The following is an 11,310-nucleotide window of genomic DNA, read 5'->3' as shown; positions in this document are numbered from 1 at the left end:
AATAAATAATTGTTTTTATAACATAAATATTTTAATAAATGAAATGTATACAAGTTATAATCCTAAAAATAGATAATATACACACACTAATCGCGATTAATAAATTACTGATTACTTTTTCTATATAGAGTAGGGTATACTATACTCATTCTCTCTATATTCATTCCCCCCTACCTATCACAACTAGTTCGCCACTCTTAAGCTTACTCCACATCCAACATCCCAAACATCCCCACCCACCAGGCCCACTAACCCACACAAACACACGAACGAAAATTCATTTGATATATATATCTAAGCTCCAAAGGTTTATTCATCAAAAAACAACAGATAACGCCATCCGAATTAGTGTAGGGGTTAACATAACTCGCTTTCATACACAGGAACCGAGTAGCCCCGGGTTCGATTCCCGGATTCGGAACATTCCTTTTTTTTGGATTTCTTTTGGGATTTTTTGGGACTTTTTGATGGGGAAGGAGAGAGAGGAGGGAAGAGGGATCTTTTTTATAGAGGGGAGTTTACGAATGGAAAATTTGGTGTGACGTGATGGGAGAGGAGAGAGGGGGAGGTTTGGAATGTGGGTTTATTTTTTTATTTTTTTTGGTTTGTTCGGGTTTTTTGATTGATGGGTGGGTGGAATTTAGAGACGGGGTGCGGGAAATGGGATGGTGGGTTGCTGGGAGCATTAGTGGGGAGGGTGGTTTGTATAGATAGGAGGGAAGTGTCACGATTCACCATTAGGATTGATGGTGTTACGATGGTAGCAAACTGATTAATTAGGAGAGCTTAGGCCGTGTGCAAACACGATCAGATTTCATCGAATTAGTATGTGATCTTGGTCACCTGAAGATCGTATGCGCACGCACCATCAGAAATCGCGTGATAAGGAGTCTTGAGGAGCCAGAAAGCTCCTAGGGGCCCCCTTTATTGTTCAGTATATAGTCAGAGTAGTTTCATAGTTTAGGAGCTTCGTGCTCAACTTAGTTATCAATTAGTTTACCTACATTCTACTTGATCTAGTAACGACTTCACTTCCAAGTGAAGACTAGTGATAAAGCCTTAACCCACAACTACCAATCAGACGAAACCTCAGGCAGCCGCTGCCTCCGGTACAGTATCGTTACAGGAAGATAAACGGAAAAGTATAATTACATGGAGTTATGAAGTAAGATCTTACGATTCGACAGACTAATTTCAGGAACTTGATTTAGGAACTTAGTTTTATTATTATATACTATAGTAGTTTTGCATTTGTATATAAATATTTATTTGTTTATATATATATATATATCGCTTTTAAGAATTCGATGAAGGTGAGATAAAATGAACAAAGAATATAATATTAAATAGATATACTATTATATAAGATAAGTATATAAAGTAAATACTTATATAAATTATTAGATTTTTTTATAAAGTATTAGGGTTGGTTAGATATATATGATGTGACGCCTCACACCTCCGGGTCACGTGGCATGCCCCGTTTGTATTTAATCATAGGAAAACTCTCTACTCTTGTTTTCCTTCTTCTTTTCTCCTTAGCTTAGTATTTTCTAATACAAGATACTTTACCCAGTATTCTTGAGTGTGACATATGACAATTCGGTTTTAGTGGACTTTCTATTTGTATGTATTATATATACGGGTAGGAAACTTAAATAGATATATATGTTAAAGTGAATGGTTCCTGCGTAGCACGTGCACAGGGCACTAGTCCTGTTAGGACTAGATTGAGAAGCTCTCTTACAGAGAGCTTCGCACTTCCGTAGAACTTAGAAGAGAGATTTACCTACTAGACCAATATTACCTCAGTTCTGCCCTATCAGCTTCCCACTATTCCCTGTGTGAGGTCATTCCTTTTAACAATATATATATATACTTGAAGTATTCCTTCTTGTATTAGTAATACAGTAAGGTTATGGAATACCCTGGGATGAGAGTAATGTAAAGATCTGTAGATATTATTGAAGGATGAATATGAATATAAATATGTAGAGGTGTTAGGGATTCTGGGTTGTAGAAAGAAATCGATCGGAGAGTAGAGTAAGGAGTGGTTAATCGTATAAGGTTTAAAGGGTTTGAAAGATAAGATTAGTAAATTTTTAGTGATATAGGATGATTGTAGGAGGGTTTGCATGTGATATATAAAAGGAAGTAAGTGTATTGTCTGTCTTATCTATAATAATAGATATATTATAAAAGAAGCTCGAACTTATTCTCCTCCGAGGTCCTATAACAATTCGATAGAAGAAAAAGATTTCCGTTTAGGGGACCTAATACTCATCTTTTTAGATTGAGTACCCGGATTGCTCTAGGTATTTCCCTTATTTTACAATGTATGGGAGACTCGATGCGAGGTCTCCGATGTTCCACTAGAAGTCTCTGTATAATATAATGCACTTCAGGATATATATCTAGACATTGAACCTTAGATATTGAACAATCAAGTAACTGGCTTACTATCTATAAAGTTATGATGATCATGCTTCATAGATTTTCTTAATGCTTGATATTAGGAATTCGAATATTCATCTCTTTTTTTAAAAAAGATCTTTCTAAAATACAACATCAATTGCATCTAGAACGTTAACATCACTTCATCATAATATAGCCTTCCCGAACAGAGAATATCTATCTATTCGAGTATGTTTATTGTTTATATACATATTCAAAGTCCAACTATTTATTATTACACTGAACTCTAAATCTAGATCTCTATACCATCAACAATGTTAATGTGAAGTATTTATAAACATGGTTGGTATTGAAAAGATAAAGAAGTAAGACTTATTACCATATGCATTTTAGTCCATGCTGATCATTCAGGAGCTCAAGGGCGGGAGGAGGATTATTAGAGACTATACTTGAGCGAGGTGGCTAACTATGCCTCCGGGGTGATTGGTGAAAATAGGAAGCATTGCTGTTTCCTTAACATCAATTAATGTTTTTTGATAAAATGAGGCGGGGTAGTAAATAGTTTATACATTGAGTATTGGCGTTGAGTTAAAGCCCAAAAACAATTTTTATATTGTTGTAGAACCAGATACTTTTGAAAGTCTTGCTCTCTAATTATGTACGGCTAACGTAAGTCATGGCGTAATGCGTCTAATGGCGTAATGCGTCTAATTGTGGGGGACCACCCCATCAAAAAAGCAACAATTCAACAATGGTCCGTCGAAAAAGTTTAAAAGTGCAGGAAATGGAATCTCGACTTGCTGAAGCAGTATTAGGAGTTCAAAATGGAAAGTATAAGTCTTCATATGAAGCTGCAAAAGAACTGGGGCTTCCTAAAGATACTGTGACGCGACGCGTCAAAGGGGGTTCATCGCGTTCTGAAGCACGTCAATCGCAACAGAAACTTTCTGCTGTACAAGAGAATGTACTTCTTAAGTGGATAAAGCAATTGACAATTAGCGGCTATTCACCAGGCCATCAGTTGTTAAAAGAATTGGCTGAGGAGTTACGTTCAAAACGGACTTATAATTTGGATTGCCCCTCATTTGACTCCCTTGAACTTCTACCACAACACCTTCTTGGTTATGAATGGGTTCCACGATTTATCAAACGACATCCTCATCTTACAGTTGTTATTGGCCGTCGAATTGAATCTGTAAGAATGGATGGTGCAACCAGGGAAACATGTAGTACTTGGTTTGACGTGTATCAAAAAGCGATTCAGGATTATGGAATTGAGAAGAAAGACGAATACAATATGGATGAATCTGGACATTCAATTGGGACAATGGAATCAACCCGAATTATTATCGATTCTACACTTTGTACAAAATATCAAGCATATTCAGGCTGTTAAGAGTGGATTTCAATGGTAGAGTGTATTTGTGTGGATGGATTCATTCTTTTACCACTCGGGATTTTTAAAGGTAAAAACGTCCTTCAAAATTGGATTCCGAAGGAAGTTCTTGGTAGTTGGTTCTTTTCAGCAAATACAAAGGGCTGGACAAGCAATCTTCATGGATTAGAATGGCTAAAACGCGTTTTCGAACCTGCAACTCGTGCAAAAGCAGATGGCAAATATCGGCTTCTCATCTGCGATGGCCACGATTCTCATATTAGTGGAAGCTTTATAGCTCATTGTCTTCAAAATCGAATTGTACTTCTTATACTTCCTCCTCATACCTCGCATTTGCTTCAGCCACTTGATGTTGCGGTTTTCGGTCCATTGAAAAAACGGCTCACCGCAGCACTTTCTGATTTGAATCAAGCTCAACTTGTACGAATACAAAAGATTGAATGGATGGAGGCATATATTAAAGCTCGAGCCGATGTATGCCATCATCAAAATATCGAATCGGCATGGCGGGGAGCTGGGTTACATCCATTTAATCCACAGAGAGTGTTCCGTACACTGGGTCGAGAGTTTACCCCCGAAGTCGAAATATCCAAAGAACCAACCCAATTTGATATTTTTAATCAAGTCTTCGTCAATAGCTCACCCCCAGATGTAGCAATCTTACAAACAGCAAATAACCTTTTAAATTCAACAATTGAAAATGATACAACTCTTTCAACCCCGGTTCGTCAATACATTCGAAAATTGACGATTGGGAGTGAGCAACTTCGAGCTCAAAGTATTGTTCACCAACACGATGCGAATAATTTACGAGCTATTATGAAGAAACGTATGATATGTAAGAAAGGAAAGAGACTAGTTTTGAAGGGTCATTTTCATATTTCTACGCAAGAATTATGTGATGCAGTAGTGGAAGCCGAAAAAGCTACTAAAGTACAGACAATGAAAAAAGGAAAAGGGAAAGGGAAAGTAATTGAATATAAGACTGAAACTGAAGAGGATATTGGAGAAGAAGTTGAAGATGAATCTGAAAGTGATATTGGAGATTGTATTATAGTTGATTGTTGAGTAATTGAGATTTTAATAGAGTGGTTCCCCGCAATTAGACGCATTACGCCATTAGACGCATTACGCCATGACTTACGTTACTTGCAATTATGTACAGCTACTTGCAATTACTCCACTTCACCTCTTACTCACCGGCCATCTTGTCTACTCTTCTTACTCCCAAGTAAGAAAGTAACAAGAATATTACAGCAAGTAGGAATAGGATGTATGTATATGATATATACTTCTGTGTAAAGATATACATGTGTATATACTTCTTCCGATTTTGGATATTGAACACTGGATGCTGAATAGAACGAGTGATCATGACAATGCGCTCCTACAGGTATTTAAACCCTTAGCTCCCTCTCTTTAGCTTCAAAATCCTCGATATCTTTTAATTTAATATTCATTGATAATTACTATCATAGCTAGGTAGTTACTAAGTATCTAAATATTAATTATATAGAAGTATTCCTAATTAAGTCTAGTACCCCACTTCTCAGCCACCTCTAATCTCGGCCATCTTTTCACATCAAAAACAACGAAAATCAACCTCTATAATTTTCTTATTTACTGTCACGATTCACCATCACGTCGAACAAGTAGGGATCACGTGATGGAGCCTCCAGGAGCATAGGCTCCTCAAGGCTCCTCCAGGCTACTGCAGGCTCTTGGAAAGGACCAGTATATAAACATTCATTATTTTCATAGTATAGGAGCTTCGTGCTCAACTTAGTTATCAATTAGTTTACCTACATTCTACTGTTACGACGGATCTCAAATACCTAACATCACGTGATTAGCATCATGTGATATGAGGATCCCAGTAGGCTCAGCTGTCCCAGTACAACTGGGACAACTGGGAGCACTGGGACGCATGCCACGATGGTCTATATAATCAAGATGGATTTCCTTTGTATAGAGCTTCGTGCTCAAGATCAATCATTTAGTATATCCTACTATTAGTTACGAATTGCATTTCATTATTGTCATTACTTAAGTCCCTGCTTGACGCCTAGTTATAAACCACCTCGAGAGCCTAGAGCACTTCCACGTGATCTAGACGGCAAACCTCGTAACACTAAGGTATATGTTAAAGTGAATGGTTCCTGCGTAGCACGTGCACAGGGCACTAGTCCTATTAGGACTAGATTGAGAAGCTCTCTGTAGGAGAGCTTCGCACTTCCGTAGAACTAAGATAATGTGTGATTCATATAGAAGGCCAATATAGCCTCAGTTCTGCCCTATCAGCTTCCCACTATTCCCTGTGTGAGGTCATTCCTTTTAACATAAATAAATAAATAAATAAATAAAAATGCTCATTTCATGATAACGAGTAAAGACGATTTCAGCATTGCTTACTTGCAAGCCTTGGATCTGGATCGAGAACCACATAGTTTTCTATATTGAGGCCTAGGGTCACTTGGTTTCCCTCCAACATCAATATTGTTTGGAGATCGTATATATGCATACTACTTATATTCATTGTGGATATATACATACAAACCTCTTAATTTTCCCAAAAGTAAAGCGGTTGATTACACGCCGTCGCCTCATCTAGAATTTGGAATACAATAAGATTACTGGTTGTGGGGTTTCTCTAGAGAATGCTGTTCGGTTATAACTAATAACTATTTACAATGACATCTGAAGGAGAGTATATTACCATGTCGATGTGCTCATTGCTTATGGTTGAGCTTTAGTCTAAAGGTATGATGGCATCTTCGGGCGCCTCTGATCTAGTCTCAACATTTCATTGCTAGCTTTATCACACGGAAATACAGAATAACACATGATATTCCGGTAATAAACTGGAGGTTGTATTTGAGGCTACTACATTAGATACCCTATTTCTAGTAAATTTAGTTCAAGGAAAAGAATATTTAGAATTTCTTATAAATTGTATATAAATATTAATCTTTTTTTCTTTTTTAAAATACAAAAGAAATCAAAAATCTTTAGGAACTCTAAAAGATTATTAATTGAATATTACTGTCGTTCAAGTCTACATCCCTTATTACAAGTTTCTTGAATTAATAACTAGACAAATATGCACTTATGATGCATAGATTGAAACGGATGAGAGAGAGTCTCGGGTTTTAGGAAAAGTATACATCTTTATAGATGAATATTAAATAAACGAGAGATAGGAAATTTTAGCTTACCAGCTTGCGATGAGTAGGTATTCGTCACCTATCAGCCGAGAAGCTTGTGCTGGTAGCTTAGACGAGAAGTTGATGATGCAACGAAAGGGATATCATAGTATGAATCCGAGAATATGAATTGAAGATTGAAGATTGAAGATTGAATATTCAAGATTATGCAATCCATTGCACAGTAAAAACCTGAAGAATATTGTAAATATTCTAAGACTAGAAAATAAAAGGAATAAGTAACGTTTAATCACCAGAATCGGAAAGATGAAGTCTATTTCAGGAAAAAGTCTACATGGAAATATAGATATGATATGATCAATAGACTAAATTCCCGATTGATAGGGAACTTGACGACAGAATATGATATACATACATAGATAGAGAGAGATTATTACTAGATAGTCAATAACACTGAATCAGTATATAGAAGAAAATAAAATTCCTCCCAGATCTCCCTGAACTGATCAGTCTCTACTACGGGACAAATATCTTCCTTCCTGTACATCAGAATCGAGAAATAAATACATAAACAAACAAATAAACAAATAAATAGAAATATTATCCGAACACTACTACCCACCCGCAAATCCTATCCCAATCACTTGATATTCCCAGCGCTGACTAGGCGAGTTGAGTATTAAATATGATTTTTATTTCTGTAAGACCAGATATTACGAGAAAGATACGAGGTATGTACTATATACCATATCCTCGCAGTATGTATGTATCTATTTAGTAACACAGAAAATAAGTGATATAGTGATTTACAAACAAATAGAATTTTGATACAAGAGTTGTATTGAAGATGAGATAAGAGTTAAGGGAGGGGGAGTGAGAAGGTTTGAGAGATGTTTGATCTATTGTCGATCTTTAGGGGTGAAAGAAAGGGTTGTGATTAACCTACCTTGTTGTTGGGGATGCGGGTATTTTGAGTGAAGTGGAGGGATAGAGATGATGGTTAGTTATGAGGATTTTTTGATGTTTTTATTATGTTGTAGGTGTTGTTTTGATGATTTTACAGAGTATAGAAAAGGTTGTTTATTCATGTGTTGGTAATATGGAATCATGAGAAGGTTTACGCAGTGTGTGTTAATTTTGTTAGTATAGGGATGAAACAAGTTAGATCCTGGGGAATAAATGAGATGGATAGCATATATTAATAAAAACAGATGTAACTACCTACCTAGTACAGTATGTCAATTTGTACTACGGTTTCATTTTCTGATACTCGAGTATAAAATACCTGAAAGATGAATGAATATACTGAAGGAGCTAGACAGCTACTTTACCTACGGAGGTGTCTGCCCTAATTTTTGTCACCGCTTTTTCTGCCGGCAATATTATTTGCTTGATTTCTCGATGATATTGAGGCGGATCGAGGTGATTTACGTGTTTTACCATCTCTGCATGCAAAAGGCGGTGACAAAAATTAGGGCAGACACCTCCGTAGGTACCGTTAAAATTCCCGATTCTCAAAACGGCAAAGGATTATCTAACATTCTTCTGAAATAGGACATTTTCTATTCCAATCACATTTCCAAATACCTCAAAATCCATTACGGAGTAGGTAATTCCATTCCAACATATATCACAACAAACAAAAGCCCAAACCAAGGCCCCAAAAATAAGAAGATGCCCAAACCTAAAACAGACCTCGTGGGATCACTGACCTTTTTGAACCATCGTACTCGTGGACATCTATTATGTCTCAAAATTGGTGCATTGAGATGATATTAAGTAATCTATTCTTGTATGGATGTGATGGTGGTAAGGAGGAGGCTGTGCTGTATGTAACATTAAGAGTTCGGGTGGGATGTTTTCATGTTTTTCTTTGTGTATGGTATGGTATGGTATGTATGGCATTTTTGATTAGGTAAGTAAGATTTGCATATTTTTGGAAACATTTTTTATACTGTGTGCATAGTTGGTAGTTTCGGATTCTTGAATTGATTTCTGGGATTCAAGATATTTTGATGGTGTTATTATTATTATTGGGGCTTGTTGGCTGAGAGGTTCTGCTGGTTGGTTGATTTATATTATTTTGGAGCTGTTGGTCTAGAAACTAACTACGGAGTTCAAGCTCTGTGCAGCACGGATGTCATGATGCATGGGCGTTGCATGATGATTACGGAGTAGAAACATTGAACATTGTATGGCGAACTTGCAATTGATATTGATGTAATTATTTCACTGCATCCGGTTTTTGCAAATTCAAAAGGCTGAAAGGTAGTAAGTTGGCTTTGAGGTTGGTCAGATGCAGATGGTAGGTAGGATTACTGGTGATGTCGACTTGGTTAAGTAGATGATTTGTATTTATTACCTACTACCCACCTACTCAGGTGTACATAGATGCCAAGAGAAATTGAGGGGTGTTCATAGTGATATGAGAGAACAAGGAAGTTTTGATGCGATCGGATTAATACGAGAAAAGTATCGAGGGGTTATTTGAATTTAAGAGACATTGCTGGGCTTTTATTGGATGAAATGAGATGAAGAGGATGGATCGTTTATTTTAAAATTTGAGGGTTTTGATAGGCAAATAGTTGATCCTTTTGGGTATTTCAAACTGATTCAGTCAATATGAAGGGAAGCTGGAAGCTGTCAAGTTGTACAATAAATCAGAAAGTACTCGATCATTTTTTATATTGTTTTCACCAAGTAAAAAGAACTCACTCATATACATATCTGATGGTTGAATAATTTGAGAAAACAAGAGAACTAGACCCATCTATAATTAGTAAGAAAACTCAAACAGATATCCACGTAATCATTGATTAGATTTTCATTCCACATACAAATACATTCAAACAATGAATAATTGCGCAAGTTCATGACAAGATATGGATCTCTTTGTAAAATCATCCATGAACTTCATATCCAAGTCAAGTAACGAACCAACCAACCATACATCCGTATATCCATCCATCCATCCATCCATCCATACATGTCTGAAATTCAAAATACTTTGGGATCCATTTTAATTCTCCATTTTCGAAAGTTCTCCATGCGCCCAGAGTTTTTCTGCATACTTTCCCCTGTAGGGTTATTACAAGTAACCATTCAATGTACTTTGGCCCCGATTTATTTTAACCCCTGGGGTCTTGAATTTGAGAGAATCCCCATATTCCGAGGGTGATGTTCTGGTCTAGCCAAGAGGACCGACCTTTTTCAAAGCTAATACTCCGTAGATACTAGAGAGGGAAGAGAGAAAGGAAGAGAAGGAAGATAAAGTAAAGTAACTGATTGTGGTCAATGGTACGGGAAGCCGGAAACGGGATCCTTTTGCTTAGGAAAAGTCCTATTGAATTTATACCGGCCGGTAATTCATTTTGATCATATGTCCGGTACACTCAATATTCATTCAATACCTACATAACCTCATTCATAACTCAATCTCATACCACCCACCACCTGGGCACTATACGAATCGAATTTTAAACATTCCAAACACACAACACGGCGGACGATACTCTGTCATCTCATTTACGCTCAGCCACCTCTGATTAATCACTCTAATCTTGTCAAGAAAGAGAGAGATTATACGAGTACGTTTGAGCAACCAGTTCTCTCTCTCTCTCTCGCCCTCTCAACTGGTGAGAATCGAAGAACTCGAGGGACTCTCAATCAATCGATGAAGCTTGGTTAATCAGTTAATCAATTAATGATTGATTGTTTTCTTGAATGATCTTCTATCATCAGGGAAAGGGTTGATTATCATTACCACTTCATTATTGTTTTTGTCATTATTCACAGTATAATAATTTCACGAATTTACGAATATCATCTTAAACTTGTTTCTTTCTATACGAATACTTCCATATACATACATACATACTACCTCACATCCTTATTACGCATTTTAAAGCTGTAAGGCCTGAATCCATTGGGTATCAGACCCTTCATTCCTCCCCTAACAACCATTCCTACTCGTCACAATAACCGCTAAGAACGAGAAGGGGAGTAAAAAAAGAATAACATAATCATTCACCTACCGATATCCGTACCTTACCTTTACTTTAATCCTTTAAACCTTGAAAACCCATCTCCTACCTTACCACTACGAACACCACCTCCTACACTACACTACGCCTCCGCCTCCATCCCTCCGCCTCCTCTCCTCCATTTCATTTTACTTTTTTTTTAACCTTTTCTAACAATCACAATTCTTCTTCTGCCCGGTCTCCAAGTGCGAGAAAAAACCCTTCTACTTCTTTTTCTAAATCTTCCGAATCGACGAACACCAACAGAACCCCGACCCAAGATTCCCTAAACCTAGTCGTCGAACCTCCTTTC

The 11,310-nt window shown here is 37.0% G+C and overlaps 3 protein-coding genes and 1 non-coding gene across 4 annotated transcripts; all 4 read left to right on the top strand.

The window, feature by feature from the left end:
* The first annotated feature begins 339 nt into the window (after positions 1-339).
* Positions 340-421, top strand: SS1G_14639. The gene has a single exon. It is a non-coding gene; the product is annotated as a tRNA-Glu (tRNA).
* A 239-nt stretch (positions 422-660) lies between these two features.
* On the top strand, positions 661-915 carry SS1G_10154 (predicted protein; the record flags this gene model as incomplete). Its single annotated transcript, XM_001588557.1, has 2 exons — positions 661-700; positions 791-915. The coding sequence occupies 2 exons, from the start codon at positions 661-663 to the stop codon at positions 913-915; spliced, it is 165 nt and encodes a 54-aa protein (XP_001588607.1).
* Positions 916-3,166: 2,251 nt separating this feature from the next.
* Positions 3,167-4,879, top strand: SS1G_10153 (hypothetical protein; the record flags this gene model as incomplete). Its single annotated transcript, XM_001588556.1, has 2 exons — positions 3,167-3,610; positions 3,833-4,879. 2 exons carry the CDS (start codon positions 3,167-3,169, stop codon positions 4,877-4,879), a joined length of 1,491 nt encoding a protein of 496 aa, XP_001588606.1.
* A 3,841-nt stretch (positions 4,880-8,720) lies between these two features.
* Positions 8,721-10,663, top strand: SS1G_10152 (predicted protein; the record flags this gene model as incomplete). Its single annotated transcript, XM_001588555.1, has 5 exons — positions 8,721-8,803; positions 9,108-9,149; positions 9,604-9,625; positions 10,206-10,247; positions 10,544-10,663. The coding sequence occupies 5 exons, from the start codon at positions 8,721-8,723 to the stop codon at positions 10,661-10,663; spliced, it is 309 nt and encodes a 102-aa protein (XP_001588605.1).
* Between the last annotated feature and the right edge of the window lie 647 nt (positions 10,664-11,310).

The sequence above is a fragment of the Sclerotinia sclerotiorum genome, genomic scaffold, assembly GCF_000146945.2.
Source record: "Sclerotinia sclerotiorum 1980 UF-70 scaffold_15 genomic scaffold, whole genome shotgun sequence".
In the NCBI taxonomy this organism is placed as follows: domain Eukaryota; kingdom Fungi; phylum Ascomycota; class Leotiomycetes; order Helotiales; family Sclerotiniaceae; genus Sclerotinia; species Sclerotinia sclerotiorum.
This window is presented reverse-complemented; position numbering and strand designations above follow the sequence as displayed.